Genomic DNA, 22,783 nt, shown 5'->3' with positions numbered 1-22,783 from the left:
TCTAATTCTTAGAGAACCCCGCCCCCATCCACAAACCTACCACTCACAGGCGGGACTGACGCGCTTCCCAGCATCCCGCTACCCGCACGTCGGCGCGAGGAATGAGGGAGAGGCCATTGAGAGGGTGGCAAACGGCGGCTAGGAGCCTGGAGTCCCGAGCTCAGTGTCCCCCCTGAGCTTCTTGGAGGGGGGCAGAATTTGAAGACGGACGCGGCGCTCCCGCGCACCGCCCTCCCCAGGCTCAGGGGCGGAGCACCGCCTCCCGGAAGTACTTCCCCTTAGGGGCTGGGGCTTGCCGGAAGTGTCGTGGGAGCAGGGAGGGGTTCTTTACCCGGTCGGGCAGCTGAAGCTCGGCTCTCGGGTTACCCCTGCAGCGACGCCCCCTGGTCCCACCGATACCACTGCTGCTCCCGCCCCTTCGCTCCTCGGCCGCGCAATGGGCACCCGCGACGACGAGTATGACTATCTCTTCAAAGGTGAGGCCGTGGGCTCTCCCACTTTCCTCACCGAGTCCCGGTTCGGGGGCCCGGGACACTCCCGGGGGACCCGCGTGCGGGCTGCCCCTGCACTGAAGTCGGCCTTCCTCGGCCCTTTCCTCTCTGGGCGATCTGTCCTGCGGTCTCCCAGCTCAGTCCTTCTCCCCTCAGTTGGGGAGTCCTTCCCACACGCCGGGCTCTTAGCGACCTCCCCATAGGCCTTCGCTATCCTCAGCGCCCCTCACCCTGCGTCCTTCTCAAGGCGGCTGCTTTCTCCCAAATCGTCTTCGTTTCCCGGGTTCGATGGCCCCTTGAAAGGGGCCGCCCCTCCCACCATCTATCTTTTCGGGTTTGGCGCCCCTCCCCCTCAGTATACACCCTTCTTGGCTCGCCCCCTACCAGAGCCCCTCTGACCGGCCCTTCCCCTCGCTCACCTTTCCTTCGGCGCAGACTCCCACTACAGGTCTTTTTCTTATCTGCCCCCCTTTTCCCCTCGAGCGAGCCTCTCCTCTGCGTTTCCTCACGGCCCCTCCCCTCGGACGGACGCCTCTCGAGCCGTCTTCCGTTCCCCGGGCCAGGCCCTGGTTAAAATCTGAGCGGGCCGGGGGTCCCCACCCCACCGCCCCACAGGTCTCGTGGTCAGTAACCTCCTCGCACTGCCCCCGGGATTGGTAGCTCTTTCCCTGTCTTTCCTCCCCAAATAATTTAGAGCTCTCCCATGTCTCCTGTGCGACCCCGAGGGCGGGGGGTAAGGCAAGAGGGATTGTCCATCACCCACGCGCGCACTTGTCGCAGTGACCCGGCAGACTGTTGTGACTTCTAATCTAGGCTTTTTTCCTCCTACCCTCCCTACCGAGCGACAGCCAGCCGGGATAACTCTAGACTGCTAGCGACAAGAGGTTGCGGATGGGTGGTGGCTGTTATCCTTGCCAGACCTGAAGGCCCAGTTCCTGAGCAGGAAAGGTTGTGCGCTGCACAAATACTAGCCTGCTTTATCACTAAGGACTGGTTGCTTCCTGCTGCAACAGTGGGAGGATCCAGCCTTTTGGTGTTTTTAGAACAGGAAGGGAAGAGTCCTAGTTAGCCACATACCTTTCCCAAAAGGTGGGGGCTAGGGGGAAGTTGTGTGCTCTTTGGTGAAATTTAATATTATTATGAGATAGGGAAACATGTAGTGCCCTTGGACAAAACATATTGGACGGTGGGGAATGGACAGAAAGAATTGCCTATTGGTTAGTCGGGAGAGAATCCCAATAGTTGTTGGTTTTTTTAATCAACAAAAATAAGGGGTACAGTTTTCAATGGGAAAGAGTACGGTCAATGCTTTTTTGTTGTTAAGTGAATGGCTCTTACTCAGATGCTCTTTCTCAGCTTCTGAATTAGGGCAGCCATCAGTAGTATGCTGAACAAAGATCATTACCAGGGAGGAAGAAGCCATTGCTATTAAAGCTTTACAGTGGAGGGTGGAGTTTAAAAAGAGTGTTAAGCATGGTAATTGTTTCTGACCTTGTCATTGGGTGCTAAGAATGATTGACTAAAGGAAGCAGGAAACATGGCTTTACCAATACTTTGCAAATCTTATCACCTCACTCCTCTTGGCCAGAATATTCTGTTACATAGGGTGAGTACATTCGGTGTTCACCCTCACTCCCCTATAGTAGAAAATGATTTACAGAGAAGAGTACTTAATGCATTTTATAAATACAAAAAGGAGATGTGGGTTCGTTAGCATACTGTTTGCTGAAGGCATCTGAGGTCATGTGAAATTACTTAGGCGAGACCCTAGAGATTAGTGTTTAGTCATTAAAAGATTTATTTTTTAAAATAAAGTACAAGGCAGTAGGCAGCTAGCTACCTTTGAAGTGATTAATTTAGAACAAGATAGACTAACAACTGAAGAGTATTTCTTCTGTTTGGTTTGGAGCTTGACTGTTTATAGAAACGATTTATTTTTTTCACTAAGAATATTAATTATCCTGGATTGGTTTAAGGGATTTTAACTTTGGGATTAGACATCCTGCTAACAATGATTGAGAGCACAGGGCTTTGGAATCACACAGGCCTGGATTCAAATTGTGACTCAAGGTCTTAAACTTGCTTTGTGACCTCTGAGCCTCCCAATTCCTTGTCTATAAAAGGGAAATAATACCTATCTCTCAGAACTCTTAACCAGAATTAAATGAGACTCGTTTTGAGGATTGAGTAAGTGATAATAATATGAAGAAAGTTATTGTGGTTCTTGTCAGCTTTTTGAGCCTTTAATCTTTATAAGAGCATTTAAGTATTATGAAAGAAACTTAAAAGTAGGAACTTTTAAAGTATTTTATGTTTCCATGTGTTATGGTTTCATTTTGTTGTACATTTTGCTGTTTAAGATAGGGTGTTTAAAAAATTCTGCTGAGAAGAATTTCCACTTTTTAAAAGCTCTAACAGGATATGAGTCACTTTTTTTTTTTAACTTTAGTGCTGATTGTTTAGCCAATTTCTTATTTATACAATTATATTTTAAAGCAAAGCAACAATTTTAAAGTGGTTTCATTCTACAGAGGTTTATTCACCGAGTTGAAGTAGACCTTTCTACTTGTAAGATTGCTTACCAGGCACACTTAATACTTGAGGGAATTGGAAGTTAGTTTGTAACTCTTAACAGTTCAAAATGAAGGGATATTTTGATTAGTACAGGATGGAGCCGTCCAGATGGGAATGTAATGTGGGGAGAGAGCAGGACAGTTACTCTACGTTATGTATTTGTTCTTGAACATTAATCTTTAGTTAATTTCAGCAGGAGACTTTTGGTTGCAGGGTGGGGAGGTTATTTTTTTAAACTTGACTTTTTATTTATTTTTATTTTATTTTATTTCTTTTTAAGATTTTATTTATTTACTTGAAACAGAGAGAGTGAGAGCACGAGCAGGAACACAAGCAGGGGGAGTGGGAGAGGGAGAAGCGGGCTTCCCGCAGAGCAGGGAGCCCGATGCAATGCAGGGCTCCGTCCCAGGACCCTGGGATCATGACCTGAGCCAAAGGCAGATGCTTAACAACTGAGCCACCCAGGCGCCCCTAAACTTGACTTTTTATTTAAACGCTTTATTTAATTCTACAATTATGTATATACAATGTGGTTATGGCCCTGTGGGACACATAAGTGAAGTAAGCATCAATCATAGTTGCTATTGGTGTTGTGGACACCAATTCAGAGTCAACATTTTTTGAAAATAATCTGGATACATAGTCTACATCATTTTCTTTTCAATCTGTCTGAAGGTCAGTAGTAATTAACCATCAGCTGATTGTCAATGGAAAAGACCTTAGGAACTTTGCTGTCTTGCATCTTGGTAGTTTTTCTTTCACAACTTTTGGTTGAGCAACTCACATTCTGCTGAATCTGGAAAAACTTGTCCAGGCTAAAAGCCTTATTGATTTACAGAATGCATTTTATTTTCAAGACTTTTGGTGAGGTAGGACTATGAATATAGCTGAAAAGAGTTGAAGACTCTCCCAAGTTTATTTATAAAAATCAATGTGAAAATTATCAGTTATCCTTTCAGGTGATAACTTTTAGATCTGATGTACTGTGATTGATTTGTTGAATTAAATTTTAGTCCAGTACATTAGTTTGCAGGAGAGTGTATAAAACTAAATGTGGTTGAAGAGGTGGAACTTCTTATTAAATAATGGATAATTTATATGTATATTCTGCTTTTATGGCATTTAGCCTAATATTTGATATGTAATGAACCAAATTTAATATTAGGTATTAGAATGGTAGTTACAATTCAGCAGGTGAGGTTAACCAAGTGGTAATAAATATCATTAGGTTATTTTAGAAATACTGTAGATGTTTGATATATAGATGCTGTTATTTATGTTTATATTATACATACTCCCCCTCCCCCCGTATACTATATAGATGGATATAGTTATAAAATGTTTAAAGTGGGAAGTACTTTTAACCTAAGGTACTAGTTAAGGAAAACACTGGAAAGTCACTGCAAATTCCTTTCTTGAAATATAGGATATGATCATATAGTTTGTCACATTTTTAAAGATCAATTATATATTGTCATCTTAATGAGAGATACTATTTTAATTAGAAATTGAGTCCATGAACTTTTTGTTGTTGTTGTTGTTTACTTGATTTTCAGTCATAGCCAGTAAATTCTCTTATGTTGCTTAGATAATTTAATCCATTCTGGTTTGTTTATTTTTTTAGTGACCTTAAATGTAACCCATCTTGGTTTGATTTCTCATTTGGTAACTGAATAGAACCAACTTTCCTTATTGTGTCATTTCTCAGCATCTTCTTGGCAGCACAATTCTTACAGAACCAGTATCTTCTGGTGTCATTCAAGATCTAATCCTTTAACAAGTTGTTAGTCTTTTAATTCTGGCCACTCTGTCCATGTCTAGTTGAGATAATTATTTTATACTGTATAAAGCATTCATGAGTCTTGAATTATTTTCAGATAAGGGTGCTATTTTTTATAATGTTAAAATTAATTGGTTACATGGAGGGGAAAAATGCCACCTAGATGACTGACTGGCTCCTGAATTACTGATTGATATCTGAGTGTCTATGAACTAGACATGTTTTAACTTTTTGGTTTTTCCCTTCTTCCCTATTTCTCCCCTCAAGTGAGGCTTTTATACCTCATTGCTAGTGTGGGTTTAGAAATGATTCTCAAAGGGTTTCCTCAGCAGAACATCAGGCCTCTTGCTCTAAGAGGTAACAGTGTGTGTATCCTATTAATAGGGTAGACTATCACTGAAACTGGGATTTGACCTCACCGCTAGAAATGTGCTCCTTGGAAACTAACATAACCAACCACCCTATCAAACTGAAAGTGCATTGTTTTTGTATGTTACTTTGATGACCTTATCATCTTTTCTGGTATCCAAGTTAAAGCATTTGCTATAATATCTGTGTTTGTCACAATACCTTTGACATCTCTAAATGACTATATAGCTAGAAATAACTGCTGTTTGTGCTGCATGGAGTTACTGCCACCTAGATGATTTCTTGCTGAATCAGCTAATAGAGGAAGTCAGGAAGATATGCATTTGATAATGTACTCCATCCAAGACTGTCCAGAGGCCAGCTTATATCCGCTCTTGTGGCAAGGAAGGAATGCATAATAGACTCTCTTTGCCCTCTGAGCAGAGTGCAGTGAGCTCTTAAGAGTTTTTACCTCCCTCTCCCCAACCACCAAATCCCAGTCTCTTTAATAAGGCATGGTCTTACTCCTTAGTGTTGTTCTCACATGTTTGATTTTCTAGTCCTGGTGCCTAAATCAGTTAGCTAGTAAGAAAAACAGTAGTCAACAGTAGAAATAAGTATATTTCCTGAAATGCTGATAGCACTATTTTTCCTTCATAAAAATTTTTCAGCTCATGTTCTCTAAACCTGTGAACTCATTTGTTCTTTAAATTCAGATAGAAATGCTTTAGAACAAGTTAACTGCCTATTTTCCCAATGTTTATGAAATTCTTAAGTATAACATTGCCATGTGTGAAAAAAAAAATCCTCATGTATTTAGTTAGTAATAAACTGCCTCCTATAGTAATCACAGGAAATAAATTCATCTAAACCAAACTTGTTTTTCTTTTTTTTTTAAAGATTTTATTTATTTGTTTGACAGAGACAGCGAGAGCAGGAACACAAGCAGGGGGAGTGGGAGAGGGAGAAGCAGGCTTCCTGCTGAGCCGGGAGCCCGATGTGGGACTCGATCCCAGGACCCTGGGATCATGACCTGAGCCGAAGGCAGTCGCTTAACCAACTGAGCCACCCAGGCGCCCCAAACTTGTTTTTAAAAAATTCTTAAGTCATAAGAGAAAGTATGTGCCCTCCTTGCTTTGGCCTTTACTCAGAGTAAGTCAAGAATTATTAGCTTCCTGGGGTCCCTGTTAAACTTAATTGGGGTGTCTGTTTTTGTAGGGGTCTCTATAGCTTCCTGCCCATCTGATAAATGCAACTATGAAAAGGTCATTCTAGTTTCTGTGATCTGGGTGGCAAAGTTTATAAACCTGATGCCTCATATGGTAAATGTGCTTCATTTTGCCAAGGTGTGAGTCCTGAGGTCACACCCAGTCTTTGATGAAACTAAGAAGAACATTTTCACTCTTTCTCTCCTTTCTACTCACTGACATCCTTTATTACTTTCATGTATGATACTCTTTAATCACAAATTGTTTATTTGGGGCGCCTGGATGGCTCAGTTGGTTAAGCGACTGCCTTCGGCTCAGGTCATGATCCTGGAGTCCTGGGATCGAGTCCCACATCGGGCTCCCAGCTCAGCGGCGAGCCTGCTTCTCCCTCTGACCTCCCCTCTCATGCTGTTTCTCTCTCTCTCGCTCTCTAATACATAAATAAATAAAATCTTTAAAAAAAAAAACCAAAAAAACAAATTGTTTATTTGGTGTAGGATTTATCTTTCATGTTATTACCTTCTATGGTAGTAAGGTTGGTATAGCATTGATGGTAATTAATCAGTGCCTAGTGGACCTGTAGTTAAAATTGCATGTGTAAGACAGGATACTGTATTTGTGCTAAGCAGATGATGTGTGGAAGTTGTTATGTAGGTAGACACAGTTTAAAAAGAATAAATTGGTTTTATCAGTTGGTAACAGGTTAAGAACATGGGCTCTTCACCCTCCCCTACCCCCATCCCTTTTAAAAAATCAGATGCTCCTTTTTGCTTTAAAACATGGTGGTAATTCTGAACGTGTCTGCCTCGTTCATCTGACATTAAGTGCTTTGTCTTTTTTTCAGTTGTCCTTATTGGAGATTCTGGTGTTGGAAAGAGTAATCTCTTATCTCGATTTACTCGAAATGAGTTTAATCTCGAAAGTAAGAGCACCATTGGAGTAGAGTTTGCAACCAGAAGCATCCAGGTTGATGGGAAAACAATAAAGGCACAGATATGGGACACGGCAGGGCAGGAGCGATACCGAGCTATAACATCAGCGTAAGTCTCATAGTCTTTAAGTTCTGAGAAATAGACTGCCATCAACTGAATTAGCTGATTTTTGGTATTGGAAAAGGTACTTTTTTTTTCCTTGTAAGAATTCCAGTATTAGGATTTTGAAATGTATTTTTAAATGTGCTTTTAAAAATACATAATCCATATATTTAGTTCTTCCTGGTGTTCCCTTCCATCTTATGGTTGTTTTCTAATAGTTAAATACCTGTTTCTGTTTTCAGATACTATCGTGGAGCTGTAGGTGCCTTATTGGTTTATGACATTGCTAAACATCTCACATATGAAAATGTAGAACGATGGCTGAAAGAACTGAGAGATCACGCTGATAGTAACATTGTTATCATGCTTGTGGGCAATAAGAGTGATTTGCGTCATCTCAGGGCAGTTCCTACAGATGAAGCAAGAGCTTTTGCAGGTTAGTATGAATTTCATGATATTACAGTGATTCGGTATTTCTTACTGTTATGTCATGCAGTTTTGATACTTTTCCAATTACTGTAATCGCTTACAGTAGTTTCAGAAAGGTAAATATGAATGCTCAGCAAGGATTGTTGTTCTGAAAGTTTGTGGTGACTTTCTCTTTTGCTTAACTTTGAATCATTAAAACACTGTAGTTTTTGCTGCTAAAAGTTGAATATAATCCTTTCCCTGGAAGCGGGTAGATGATATCTATCAGTTTATTCTGTGCTTCTTGTCTCTTTCTCTATTAGTCTGTGTTTTACCAAGGCTGCTCTTTGTGGGTCTGAAAAGCAGTGGCCCAGGGAGTGTCAACAACCCACAGGGAATGCGGCTTCTTAGGATTTAGAACTTTTTTGCTTTAGTAGAGGATCTGCCTATCTCTTCTGTTCTGGTTGGGGTAGCCTACCAGAAGGCAGCATTGTGTATTCTTGGCTAATGAAAGTTGTGACTCTGTACTAGTTATTATGCTGTGAATAAAGGTTTTTATAATAGTTTTTTAGTTTTCCAGGCAAGAAGCTTTATTTCAAAAAATACAGTTATAGAATTCTAAGTGAATAACACCTACCTATCCATGTTTATATCTTAACTCTGTGGGTTGATGGGGGAGAAGGACAGTAATGGATGGAAATAACTGAGTATTTGATAAGTTTACTACATTTTGAGTAATGTCGTTCATTGCCATTCATTGGTAGTATATAGATGTAATAAGTATTTTTTAATTAAGGAGCCAATGAAAATTTCTCACTGTTCTTTTTAATCTGCTAAAGTGTAAGTAGAATGGTGCCCTTACTGCTCAAGAAGTTGGGGAGGCCTTAATTTTTAGAAAGTTTTTTATATTCCTTTTGAAGGCTTGAATGTATTACATCTCTTGTTGACTAGACTGAAGTTTTTATCTCCCCCCCCCCCCCCAGAAAAGAATGGTTTGTCATTCATTGAGACTTCCGCTCTAGACTCTACAAATGTAGAAGCTGCTTTTCAGACAATTCTGACAGGTAAGACTTGAATTTTTAGATTATACTAGTGGGAATTAGAAGTTTTAGGAATGTAATTTAAACAAATTAGGGAACTAAACGATACATCACAGTGAGAATCACTGTCATTTGAGAGCTGCTGTAGCAGGAGCTGTTTAAAGTACAAAATTAGTTAACAACCCTTGCTTGCTGAACTTTAATCATTCTCACTTACCTGGTTTATATTGGGAAAAGTACTTTGAAAATATTTTGTTCACTTCTATTATTACTTCAGTCCAGGTATTCCATACTTTGTGGTCACAAGCACAAAATAATGCTTAAAGGCACTTTCATAAGATAAATTTTGAAATCCTGGCTATGGAAAGACATAAATGCCCTTTGAAATTTCAGTAAAGAAGAGACTTGCTGTGTTCTGATATATTATAGAAGCAGCTAGGGAAAAACATATTTTTAAAAATTTAAATGAAAAAACAAAAAGTAAAATTCTCCTGTGATATATTGTAGAAGAAGCATGGTGTCACCTATGGAGAAAATCAACAAGTGATTGCATATGGCAAAGTTTAAATAAGTAGTGGGAAAAGAACAAAGTTCATGCTGTTTTAAAATGTAGGTGTGCAGATCAGGTCAGCTTCAAATTACAAGAAGACATTGTATTTGTGTTGACAAACCTTTACTCTGACTTTATTAGAATGACCAACTTACCAGCAAGTTTAATCATAATCCTCTAGTAAATAGTTTGATAGGTTGTTTTAAAGTACTGTAAAATTATATATTATTTTTAAGAACTCTGAATATAGATTATAGGATTACTATATAGCATAGTCTAATGTGGTGTTCTAACAAGTCTGTATGGAGAAATGGTTAAATGAGTTTCCAATTTTAATGTAACAATATTTTAACATATTCTTTGTATACAGCACTTGTATTAGAGGTGAACAGATTCTAACTTTAATTTTTATTTTTTTTATTTTTTATTTTTTTATTATTTTTTTAAAAGATTTTATTTATTTATTTGAGAGAGAGAGTGAGAGAGAGAGCACAAGAGGGGGGGAGCGGGAGAGGGAGAAGCAGACTCCCCGCCGAGCAGGGAGCCCGATGCGGGACTCGATCCGGGGACTCCAGGATCATGACCTGAGCCGAAGGCAGTCGCCCAACCAGCTGAGCCACCCAGGCGCCCCTAATTTTTATTTTTAAAACATTTTTAAATTATTTTTTTGTAGAGAGCGAGCCCAAGGTGGGGGAGCAGAGGGAGAGGGAAAAAGAGAATCTTAAGCAGGCTCCACAACAGTCAGACTCTTAACTGAGCACAAAGACGCCCCAGTTTTTTTATTTCTAATTTTTCCAAGTTTTTATTTAATTCCAGTTAGTTAACATACAGTGTAATATTAGTTTCAGGTGTAGAATTTAGTGATTCACAGATTTTAACTTCTAAATGTCTTATTTTATACTGGAAATAGGTAGGGAATAAAGCCTAGAATTTAAGAGCATGGACTTGGAAGCCTGACTTAGGTTTTAGTTTTAGTCCTGGCTCCTTCACTTTCCATTGGCTCTGTAATCTTATGCAAATTACTTAACCTTTCTAGGCCTTAAATTCTTTATCTGTAAAATTTAAATATGTTCTAGGGAGTTCTGTTTTTTTGTTTTGAGAGAAGAGGGCTTTTATTTATAAATACATTGTAATATGATTTGACTTGACTGTTGTGTTATGACTTAAAGGTTTTTGTCTCTATAACCCACAGAAAAGAATTGCCTGTCATTTGAGACATCTACTCTAGACTCCAAAAATGAGTACATGAGTTCATACGTGTAAAATCCTTAGCTATCCCTGGTACAGAGTGGACATTTGATGAATTAGTAGCTAAATAGCAGTTAAAGCACAAAAAAACTTGATTAAACATAAACTAGATATTGGTGATTCTCATACAATTGATATAATAAACAATAGTTTATTAGAATTCTTTTCTGTTATCAGAAAAATAGTAACTAACAACTGGTGCTAAGGTTGCATCAGTCTTTGGAACACAGTAGCTTTCCTTTAGAATCTTCTCTGTGTCAAGTTTCATTACAGACTGTTGCAAGCAAGATTTGATTAAATATTGCAGTGTATCTGCAAATCCTACTTCTTTTCTTACAATCACTTGTGCAGATTCTATTGAATCAATATGTAGAGTACTAAATTTAGACCTAGGAGTTGTAGGTTTTTACTAGCACTTTGCTCCCACTCCCTGTGTAACTAGTTACTGAACCTCCCTGGTCCTCAGAGTCACAGTGCCTTAAATAATGAGTGAGTTAAGTCATCTTGAGGGTCTGTGAGTCTCTCAAGGCCTCTGAAAACGTCATTTGAAAAAGTTTTTTAGTCAGTCCTTGTTGTGGAGATATTTTTTATGTCCCATCAGATCTCCTCTGCATTGTAGCCGATTCTGATCACAGTTTCTAGACTATTCTGATGTTAAGATGAGACCATCTGCAGTTAACTATTTTAAGTATCATTTTGTAACATTGAACTTGATGATCTGCTCAAACATGAGCTAACTAATCAATAAGTATGATATATACTTCAAATTGAACTGTTTTGTCCTTAAAGATAAAGAACATTTAGGGGTGCCTGGGTGGCTCAGTCAGTTAAGCGTCTGCCTTTGGCTCAGGTCATGATCCCAGGGTTCTGAGATCGAGCCCCACATCAGGCTCCCTGCTCGGTGGGGAGCCTGCTTCTTCCTCTCCCTCTGCCATGCCCCCTGCTTGTGCTCTTTGGCTCTCTCTCTCTGTCAAATAAAATCTTAAAAGATGAAGGTTTGGCTATTTTTCTTAAAATTCACTCTAGATTTAACATTTGTTACTGCTTTTAATTAATGTTGCTTAAAAGCAAACAAGACTAGCTTCACTTACTACCATTTTTCTTTTCTATATTCACTATTTTCTCAGCTTCCTCCATAAATCTCAATGTTGTTCTGTGGGATTAGAAATCATTGCATATAGCAGTAGACCTCTCTGTTCTTTTGCATGTGCTGGGATGTTTGTTCTAAACTTCTCTTTATACCAGTAGGAGTATTAGTACTTGGAGGAGTGAGGCACCTGGGTGGCACAGTTGGTTGAGTGTCCAACTCTTGGTTTCTGCTTGAGTCGTGATCTTGGGGTGGTAGGATCTAACACCTCATCAGACTCTCTGATCAGTGCAGAGTCTGCTTGGATTTCTCTCCCCCTTTCCCTCTGCCCCACCCCCGCTAAAATAAATAAATAATTTTTTTTTTTTTTTTAAAGGAAAAAGAAATGGGGAGGACAAAAAACCCAGAAAAGACAACAGTAATCTCATTAGGTTTAATTCTACCTTGAATGTTAACAGCATTAAGGGAGCATTTACATTGTATTTTGATGTTGCTGGAAGAAAAAAGTTCTTTCATTTTTAAGGTGGAAAATTATGTTAGAAAATTTATCTATATTATTACTCCAAAGTTAATTGTGTTGCTTGTTTTAGAATAGACCTGTGGCATTTTTGACATCCGTGAATTTGATACTAACTCCATGACAATTTTGCTGATGATATTTTTTTAGAGGTAGTTATCTAGTATTTGAGTGAGTCTGTGAGATTGCCCAGCCTTTGCATTGCTGTGCAGTTTTGTTTTCTTTCATCCTCAAGTTTGTTAAGGGATGTTTTTAATCTATACTTTCCATACTCTTATTATTTTTTCTTCTAACTTTGGTTTTTGACCATTTCAGAGTTAAAGTTGCAATAATAGTACAAAGAATTTGTAAATACCATTCACCATAATCCCCAAATGTTGATATTTTACCGTATCTGCTTTATTCTTTTTTCTTCCTTTTGCTATATACTAATTTTTTTCTTGCACCATTTCAGAGTGGCAGACATGTTGCCTCTTGTAACTAAGTACTTTTCAATGCATATTTCTTAAAAACAAGGATGTTCTCTTTCATAACCATAGTGCAGTTAGCAAAAATCAAGAGTTAGATTGTAGTCCATATCAGTGTTTAGCTACAGACCTTGTGCAGATTTTGCCAGTTGTTTGAATTATGTCCTTATTAGCAAAAGAAATTCTGAGATCACATCACACATTGCATTCAGCTCTCCTATCTCTTTCATCTCCTTTAATCTGGAACAGATCCTTAGTCTTTCGTTTATTGACATCTTTTGAAGGGTACAGGTCATTTATTTTGTAGTGTCCCTCAGTTTGGGTTTGTCTCCTGTTTCCTCATAATTACATTCAGATTATTGCAGTTTCAGCAAGAATACCACAAAAGTGATCTCCTGTATCCCATCAGGAGGTCGTGATACTGGTTTGTTGTATCTGATGATGTATACTGATGATGCTAACTCTGATCACTCGGTTAAAGTGGTACCTGCAAGGTTTCTCCACATAATTAATAAGCCCAAGTCATCTTCTTAGTTATGAAGACTGAATTGTTAATTTTATGGTTAGAGTAGTGAGAATCATTTAATTAGGTGTAGGATTTTTTTTTTTTTTTTTTAATGTAGGCTCCATGCCTAGCGTAGAGCTCATTGTGGGGCTTGGACTCATGACCCTGAGATCAAGACCTGAGCTGATGAAATCAGGAGTCTAACCCTTAACCAACTGAGCCATCCAGGCGCTGCCCCTGGGTGTAGTATTTTATTTTTGTTCTTGGCATGTGGCAGTGTTTTCAAGTATGTGTCAGTATATCAGATCAGAACATTTTTTTTTATGTTTAAGAAACTTAATGGTGAGCAGTGGGTTTGAAGAAGACCTAACAAATCCTGACCTAGGCTGTAGTGGAATAACTCAGGCTTTTGCTATTTTCACAATTTTTGAGAGCCCAAAGAATTTTAGCTCTTTTGTTCCCCAATTTGGAACAATTGCATTTAACTTCCTTAGAGTGTACTTTGCAATTTGCTTCATACTTTCATTAGAGTAGAAATAGGCATATGTCTTTTTAATTTAACTTTACTAGGTTGTATTTAAAACTATCTTCTTTTTTTTTTTTTTTAAAGATTTATTTATTTGACAGAGAGAGACACAGCGAGAGAGGCAACACAAGCAGGGGGAGTGGGAGAGGGAGAAGCAGGCCTCCCACCAAGCAGGGAGCCCGATGTGGGGCTCGATCCCAGGACTCTGAGATCATGACCTGAGCTGAAGGCAGACGCTTAACAGCTGAGCCACCCAGGCGCCCCTTAAAACTATCTTCTATTAATATTTTAACTTTCTATTTCGATTTATAAGAGATTCTAACATAGGAACGATACAGCAGAGTTCCTTTTCTTTTTAACCTTGCCTAGCCTTTGGACATCTTGAAAAGGGGCTGTACAGGAATTGTATCACATACATTTGGTTCTAAAGGAGAACATGCCCTTGAAAGAAGAAAATATTTGCATCTGGTTTAGCACATTACTAGTCTTGTTTCCCTTCCCCCACTTAAATAACCTCTAATCAGATACCAGCTAGAAGGTACCTGCTTCTTATTTTCTTATCAAAGTTTTTTTTTTTTTTAGTGACATGCCCAGCCACAGGAGATGTTAAATAAACTACTTGAGTAGCCTCTTAGTGCTCATTCTACTTGAAAGAAAATTTTTTTTACTTTTTTGATGAACACTTTCCTATTTTCTTTATTGCTTTGGCATTTTCATTAGCGGATATCTTTTTGGTGACTGGAACAAATGTAACAGTAATCCATTTCTACAAAACAGTGTGCATTCCTTGCAGACCAGTTATACAATAACTGCTCAAATTTCTTGCTTTGTAATGAGATCTCTTTAATAATTAACTTTCTGTTCTCTGAGAACTCTGCCTTTTCTTCTCTTACAGTATTTGCTTTTCATGTAAGAGCCTGCAAAATACTTTTTGTTTTGGTTTCTCTAACTTGAATCTTCAACTTGTAAAGAAGTTAAAATTTGTAGAGGGTCACATATAATCATTTGTACTTAAAGAAGAGCCATCCAGTTTGGGACTAGAGAGAACATTAATGAATAGTAGAGTTTTACATTAAGTTGATACTGTCTTTATTCCTTAGCCACTAGCCTGATTGAATGAGTGTCTTTTCCTTTACCCTTGACACACTTCCCCAATTCCATCTCTGCAGTGAAAAGAATCTAAATGTAGACTACATATCCTTTTTTTTTAAATTCAGTCAGTAGGCTTTTTTGTTTTTCCCTTGATACTTCTTCAGCTTTGAGAAGTACTGTCAGCCTCCTCAAACAAATTTTAGCCACCCCCCACCCCAAAAAAAGTAGGAAAATGTACATTATAGCTGTCAGTGTTCTTGCTAGTTTACACATTCAATTGATTACAGGTTGCTGTTTTTCAACTTTAGGGAAATTAGTTCTTAATTTGGAGAAAATGTATTCATTTAACACATTTCTTTTTCTTTAACTTTTTGTAATGTAAAGTTTCCAGCATACCAAAAGTAGGACAGTATCCTGAACTCCCGTGTAGCCACCAGCAACCATCAGTTCATGACCAGTGTTTTGTTCCACCTATTCCCTTCCTTATTTTTTTGAAACAAATCCCAGATATTACATCATTTCATTGGTAAACATTTCATGATGTATAGCTAAAAGATTAGGGCATAAACCCAAAACAACAAAACTACTAAAAATTGGCAGTAATTTCTTATCTATTATCCAAACAGTATTAAAATTTTTTGTCTCAATTTTTTTTTTAACAGTTCAAATTAGAATCCAATCCAAATGATGTTACTACATTGCAGTTGGTTGACATGTTCTTTGAGCATTTTGAAAATAGAATTCTGCTTTCTCTTTTTTTACCCTATAACTTTATATTTTTAAAATTTTCAAGTATTATAGAAATGTTATATCCTTCATATAGAATCATCACTTTATGACATTTGACCTATTTCTACATGTGTGTATATACTTTTTTTCCCTTTTGCTCAGTCTTCAGAAAATAAATTGTAGACATTGTGGCACTTTACAAGTAAATACTGAAGCATTTTAGCTCCTAAGTACAAGGCATTCGGTATAATCACAATACCATATATCATGTTTAAGAAATTGATGTTTATATGGTATTAGCTAATGTGCAGTTCATATTCCTATTTCTCCAAGTGTACTAATAATTCTTTATAGATTTGGTTTTTACATTTTAAATGTCAGTTCAGCCAAAGGTCACACATTGATAGAATTGTTTTATATCTGGGGTATTATTAAATAGAGTAGCTGTTGGGCACAAGTTGTTATTGAATGCTTGAAATATGGCTAGTGGACTGAGGAATTGGATTTTAAATTTAATTTAAATATGTCACTACTGTATTGGACACTACAGCTGTAGAATATTTACCTCCATCTTTTAAATATATTTTTATAACAATAAATTTTTTGTAGACTCTTGGCTAGTTTTTTTGTAGAATGTCCCTCAATTTGGATTTATCTAGTTGTTTTCTTAGGATAAATTCATTTTAAACATTTTTGGCAGGAATACATGGGTATTCATCATAGGAATACAGTGTGTCTTTCATAGTACATCATAACAGGAGACACATCATGTCAATTAGTCCCATTTTTAGAATTCTCTTACCTTTTGAGGGTTTTTTTTTTTGAGGGAGAACTGGGAGAATAAAGATAAATAAGATACATTTTCTGTTTGTAAGGAGTTTATAATTGAGTCAGAGGGAAACCTTTTTAGGCAGTGAAATATAAGACCAAATAAAATGAGTTAAGTAAAGATACTTGGTGTAGAGGAATTTAATAACATTTATTGGACCAACTAGTTACTTATCACACCCCTACTATAAGCCATATGCTGGAGAAAAAGAACTGAATAAGGTAGACACAGTGCTTGTCTTTACAGAGTTTAATGTTTAGTGGAAGAGGTAGACAACAGTTTTTGTTTTTTGGTTTTTTACAGTTAGTTTTGATGAGTGTCATAAAATCTTAAGTTCCTGGTTAATAATTATTTAATTACAATTTAGCTTTAGTTCAGGAGGCATTGATAAACGTTCTCTTTCCCTCCTTTTTCAAGAGTCCTTTGGGATTTTGGAATATTTATGAAGTTGTGCTCTTCCCTACACAGCCAGGAAATATACTAATGTATCTCATAGTGCAGATTTCTTTTTATTTTTCTGTGGTACAGTATCAATGTTGGGTTTTTTGACAAGGGTGGACTGAAAATACTCTCACGGTTTAATTTTTATTTATTTTTTCTCATGGTTTAATTTAGATCTAATCCCATAAACTCTGTACTCTCTTTAAACCAATTTATTTAACTGGTGAACCTTTCCCTCTGAAATGGAAAACCTTTTTTTCTCTTCTTACCATTACTCTATTCAGTGGCTATTTGAAAATAAAACTTTACATTTATACATTCTTTTTTTTTTTTTTAAAGATTTTGTTCATTTGACAGAGACACAGCAAGAGAGGGAACACAAGCAGGGAGAGTGGGAGGGGGAGAAGCAGGCTTCCCGTGGAGCGGGGAGCCCCCAGCCTGCTTCTCCCCCTCCCAGGACCCTGGGATCATGACCTGAGCTGAAGGCAGACGCTTAACGACTGAGCCACCCAGGCGCCCCTACATTTATACATTCTTTGTCCAAGTTTATTTGCAGTCTTTTTCTGCAAATGTATTTTCTACTTCTGTGTACTACTATATCAACTACTAATGAGTCTATTCACAGTGAGTATTGCTGTTTTTTTTTTCCCCCAGAGATATACCGCATTGTTTCCCAGAAGCAAATGTCAGACAGACGTGAAAATGACATGTCTCCAAGCAACAATGTGGTTCCTATTCATGTTCCACCAACCACTGAAAACAAGCCAAAGGTGCAGTGCTGTCAGAACATTTAAGGCGTTTCTCTTCTCCCCTAGAAGGCTGTGTATAGTCCATTTCCCAGGTCTGAGATTTAAATATATTTGTAATTCTTGTGGTCACTTTGTGTTTTATTACTTCCTCATACTTACGAATTTTTCCATGTCTTAAGTCTTTTGATTTTAGCTTTATAAAATCATCCACTTGCCCCGAATGACTGCAGCTTTTTTTCATGCTATGGCTTCACTAGCCTTAGTTTAATAAACTGAATGTTTGGATTCCTCAGTTACTGTTTACTTTTCATCATGGAAGCCTGTCACTGTAGGACATACTAGAACTTGATCACTTGAAGCTCAGACCTATTGGTCTTGATCAAATCAAACTAAGAAGACTTTAGAAGAAATAAGCTATCATTTTGCCACAGAGCAGCTTATAATGAGCAGCTTACGATTCATACACTCTTCTCTCAATGCAGTGTATATTTCCACAAATCTAAGAATTGCCCTATAAACATAGCAGGATTTTGAGAGCTTGAAAATTTTCCATTATTCTGGAAGTCAGTTTCTAAAATGCCTTAATAAGGTTAAGTAGTTTAGTAAATTTTGTCTTTTAATTTTTGTAAGCATCAGAGTTGATTAGAGAGGGGGACACTTTTTTCTGAATAAGAATTATCTTAATAAACAAAAGACTGTTTATGGTTTCAATAGCAGTGTGGTTATGGAGCCATATGTTAAACAATGCTGCCTGGCAGGCTGGGAACTTGAGAGACCGGTGGAATTCCATCTGAGATGCCTCTGTTGCAATGATCAGGCAGCCCAGATCACTGAACTCATCTAATTTCCCAGCAGTAGATTATGTGGCATTTTATTGCTCAGGCAATAACTGGTTTAATGCTGTTAGTATCAAATTGTGAAGTGTTAATTTTGTCTTAAAACCTTCCAGTAAATGAAATGCAACCTAGTTTTATCACCGTATCTATCAGCAGGCATGGATAATTATTTTAACTATGCTGATTTTTGAGTTTTGCAGTATATTATGGAATACAGTCCAGTTAAATATCTGGTTTCAGTATGTCTAAGGAATATAGTGAGAGGTTAATTTCTGCTCAAGTGGTACCACTTAAAGGCATGTATTCTAGTACGTAGTACCTTGAGTTTAAATAGAATGCATTTAGGCATTATACAAACCTGAACTACTTTTTCCCCACTACATTATTGAAATCAGTGGAGCAACTCGTTTCCCATTTAGAAATGTGCACACTAATACTGAGTTTTACTTTGTTGTGGATAATATTAAGCACTTACTCTGCAGTGTTCTGAAAGTTGTGTCAACTGAATTGATACTATTCAGGATGGTGGAATATCCCCCAAGTACAAAAATACATGTGTTTGGGCTTGCATAGATTACTATGTTTCATAGTTAATCTGTCTTTTGCGGTGCTCATGACGTGTGGGGCACATGACGTGTGGGGCACACGGAAGGCATTGCTGTGGTCAGTCTTTTGGTTTTCTTCTGTAGCCATTTATTATTTTAGAGTATTGGTTGGTTATGAAGATACTATTATCTATTTGTAAATCGCTACTTTGTATTTTATGCATGCTCTGTAACTTGATTTATTTTTATCTTTATTTTATTTTTTAGTTATTGATTTGGAATATATTCACATTCTAATAAACAGTTATAGGGGGACTATTCTTTATGTTGTCAGATTACATTTTTCCTTTGAGTGCTTTGGATGCAGCCATGGAATATTTGATTCTGATGAGTAAGAGCATAGGTCCTTGCATTACAGAGTAAACACTAAATTGGAGGCATCATTGTGTGAATTCAGCTTTGATTTTAGACATACGTTTCAGTTATGCTTTTCTTGGAAAAAGTATCACCAAAAACATTAAAGGAAGTAATCTTTGTACTTTCATATATAACAGTGTCACCAGACCCGGGAAGGGGCATTTACTCGAAATTGGTAGTAAATCTTTCACAAAATTATTTAAAAGAAGGAAACTCTAGGTGGTGAATTGAAAATGAGTAACTTTGAATTTTTATCAAGTATAGACTTAATGTTGCTGTGGCATGGTTGGATCTTGGGAGAATTCCAAGAACCCTTTAAGTAGTAGTAGAAAATGTCTTTGATTGCATCTTAACAGTGTCTTCATTCTGAATAGTATCTCAGGAGACAAACTGTCTCAAGTAAGAAACATTAAGTTTTAAAATATGACAATGTAGGGTTCAAGGTAGTTTAGAAGTGTTTTGCTGCTTGACCCTGCTTTTCAGTCATTTTAACTTTGAATTTTTTTTTAACCTATTCTGAAAAGCCAGTTAGCCATCTTGACTTGATTTAAACATGTCATTGGTCTCAAGTGCTATCTATGATTTTTCTTTAATAATAGTAGTTACAACTCAGTAGGGGTAAGTTATCATTAGCCATTGCATTGTGTATGCTAAATTTTAATTCTAAGAAGGGGTGCTAGCTGGTGACTTAGGCCAGCGGTCTTTTAAGTTTTGAAGGGTTCTGCAGAAAAGTTAGACGTCTGAGTTTAGATTGTCCATCAGAGCTTGTCCTATTTATTGTATCAGTGGGAAAATGAGTATTTTAATTTTGTCTTCAGTGACTTGTATTTACAAAATACAAATGCTCTCAATGGTTTGAATGTTGTCATAATTTCTTCCATCTACCTTAAAGAGAAAAAAACAGTTTAGGCCGTTTTGGCCAGTACCAGAAGCAGAATAATTCAAAGCCTGGGTTGATATTAAGAATTTATTCCAGCCTGTTAGGTTTCAATTTACGGAGTTTTGTTTGTTTTTGTTTTTTAAACACAGGAAGAAAATAGAGATTGGTTATTTGATGTCTCACAAACATTTTAAGCCTGAAGAAAATTCGAAACAAATTATGAATTTTGTATAAGGATTGTGCATGGCATGTATTCCCTGTGTGGGGGGAAAAAAAACAAAGACCATGAAAGGATCCTCTTCTATCACATGCTCTAATGGGATAGCATAATAGGCTAGTGTTAAAAAGAGGAGGGCTGATTTTTGTTACCTTGGTTGGGTTGGTGCTGGTACCACACGCTTGCTGGGATTTGACAGGTCACTTTTTCCACTCACCTAAAGGATATGCTAAATAAACTGAAGTTGTCATTGGAATGTTTTAAAGAATGGTTGTATTTCCCCAAACTATAGGAGGCCAAGGGTAACAATAAAGTTATATAAAATGTCATTACAGCTTCTGTAAAGGAGATCATAGGCTGAGATCATTTTAATTGAAGCATCCATTTCATTGAAAATTGAATTGGAGGATAGAGAAAGAATATCTGAAAGGACATTGATAACTAGGCATATATTAGAAAGTATGCTGAACTATTTGAGTTAGATTGAAAGTGGCAGGTATAATAGAAGAGTGGATTGGGTACAAAGACTTGGATTCTAGTCACAGATCTTTTAGTCATTTTCTCTGCGCCTCACCTTCTTCCAGTTAGGGGAATGGGTTAGATTATTTCTGGGGTTCATTCCAGCTCCAATTTGGCAATTCTGTGAATGAACTCTTCAGGGACTAGAGCCAAATTATTACACATTTGAACTCAAGTTTAATAGATAAGTAAAAATCACTTTGCAAAATGTTTTTGGTCTTACAACTTGATTAAAATGTTACTATTTCCATGTTAACCTCATTCCATAAGATGAAAGATTTTAGAACATTTGCAAAATGACTGTCATTTTCAACAATATGCATCGAAGTATCATGTGCTTCGGAGGGGAGGAGCACTTGGGCTGCTGTGTCAACTGTAAATTGAGAACTGCTTGTTTTGGCTTTTATTGTTAAAATTCTGCTGGCTTTTAATATATACTTTTAAAATATATTCATGTCTGGGTGAGAGAACTTTTAAAAATATCTTGTGTTTAATTTTTTTACTATTATCTCTTACAGGCATCTGTAAGAAGGTAGAGCAGTCTATAGAGCTAGCTATCCGAGAGAATCAGTGATTAAATCCAAGTGTATAGGTTTTTGTGGCAAAATACACACGATATAAATGGCATTATTTGGCTGTTAGTTTACTAGTCTGATCATTTGAAATCAGTTATTTAACATCATTATCGGTAGGTCCCAGCACAGATGTCCTATATATTTGCTGTTAACTACTATATGTTACCAGTACCAGTGATGGTAGTGAAAATTAGTAGCCAGTAGGATTCCTTTTCTCTGTTTGAGTCCGTGGAACTTAACTTGCCTGTTACTCCCATCCCAGTGAGTAAGTGTATTGTTTTCAGATTCATTTCCCTTGACAACTTCCAGTCTCAGGGTACCATTTTCTCAGATCTCTCTAGGGAAGTGACAGATCCTTTTCTTTAAGAAGTTGCTGACCATTGTATTAGTCTCTGTGCCAAAACATTTCATCATATGGCCCTAAGAATATTATAGAAGGTCATGCCTGAAATGGGACAGTCTGGAAAGCCCCAGGAAGCAATACTATTTCTGCAGACGGTCTTTGATATGAAACCAACAATGCAGGATCTGTTAGGATCATCAGTTACTGGTTTGGGTTTACATTTAAGTGGATTCCTAAATAGCAGGATTTTTAAGATTTCCAGTCCCTGTGCTTTCTCCTCTCCAAGGCTCTGGAGGGCCATCTGCTGGGCTAGACAATGGCTTGGGAGGTAGAAGCTAGAATTGAGGAGGGAATCTGACAACCCATCGCTACAAACTAGGGCTTCCGCCTTCTGTGGGTTTAGATTGGAGTCCGAGTCTTTCTAGCTCTGCAAGTCAGGGAAGAAAATGTATAATCAGTACCCTACTAATCACTATGGACCTGCATTTATCTCTGCCCTTTTGTAATTGCTAAATTGTAAGATCCATAAGCGTGGGAATGTTCATTGTTCATATTTACATTCCTAATACCTATCCCCCCTGCTATTCCATGTCAGAACAATAAAGAAGGGATCTAAAAGAGTGAGGGGGCTAATCCTAGGATTCATTCTAGTTTAGCTTGGGGAGCTATAGTCTGAGAACTACCATTCAGACTAAAAAATACTTCAATTAAAAGTTATATAAAATGATTATATAAATGCTATATAATAATTATACAGAAGTACAAATGACAGTGTAATGAATCCCTATGTATCCATCCATCCCTTCTGAGAAAGAGTCTGTCTCCTGT

General features: G+C 37.6%; 1 protein-coding gene across 1 annotated transcript; it reads left to right on the top strand.

Moving 5' to 3' along the window:
* The first annotated feature begins 293 nt into the window (after window positions 1–293).
* Window positions 294–19,324, top strand: RAB11A (RAB11A, member RAS oncogene family). The gene is made up of 5 exons (XM_045899836.3): window positions 294–476; window positions 7,246–7,441; window positions 7,678–7,871; window positions 8,827–8,907; window positions 17,529–19,324. The coding sequence occupies exons 1-5, from the start codon at window positions 437–439 to the stop codon at window positions 17,666–17,668; spliced, it is 651 nt and encodes a 216-aa protein (XP_045755792.1). The 5' UTR covers window positions 294–436; the 3' UTR covers window positions 17,669–19,324.
* Window positions 19,325–22,783: the final 3,459 nt, after the last annotated feature.

This window comes from Mirounga angustirostris, unplaced genomic scaffold (assembly GCF_029215605.1).
Source record: "Mirounga angustirostris isolate CCGP_5_RB_7025 unplaced genomic scaffold, mMirAng1.0.hap1 SCAF_9, whole genome shotgun sequence".
Classification (NCBI taxonomy): Eukaryota; Metazoa; Chordata; class Mammalia; order Carnivora; family Phocidae; genus Mirounga; species Mirounga angustirostris.
The sequence above is the reverse complement of the archived record's forward strand: the minus strand, read 5'-3'. Positions and strand labels throughout refer to the sequence as shown.

Excerpts from the sequence above, each read along its gene's own strand:
- RAB11A (XM_045899836.3), top strand. The coding sequence starts at position 437 with ATGGGCACCCGCGACGACGAGTATGACTATCTCTTCAAAG. Across the intron at positions 7,442-7,677 it reads TACCGAGCTATAACATCAGC|ATACTATCGTGGAGCTGTAG; the intron begins GTAAGTCTCATA and ends TTCTGTTTTCAG. Across the intron at positions 8,908-17,528 it reads TTTTCAGACAATTCTGACAG|AGATATACCGCATTGTTTCC; the intron begins GTAAGACTTGAA and ends TTTTTCCCCCAG.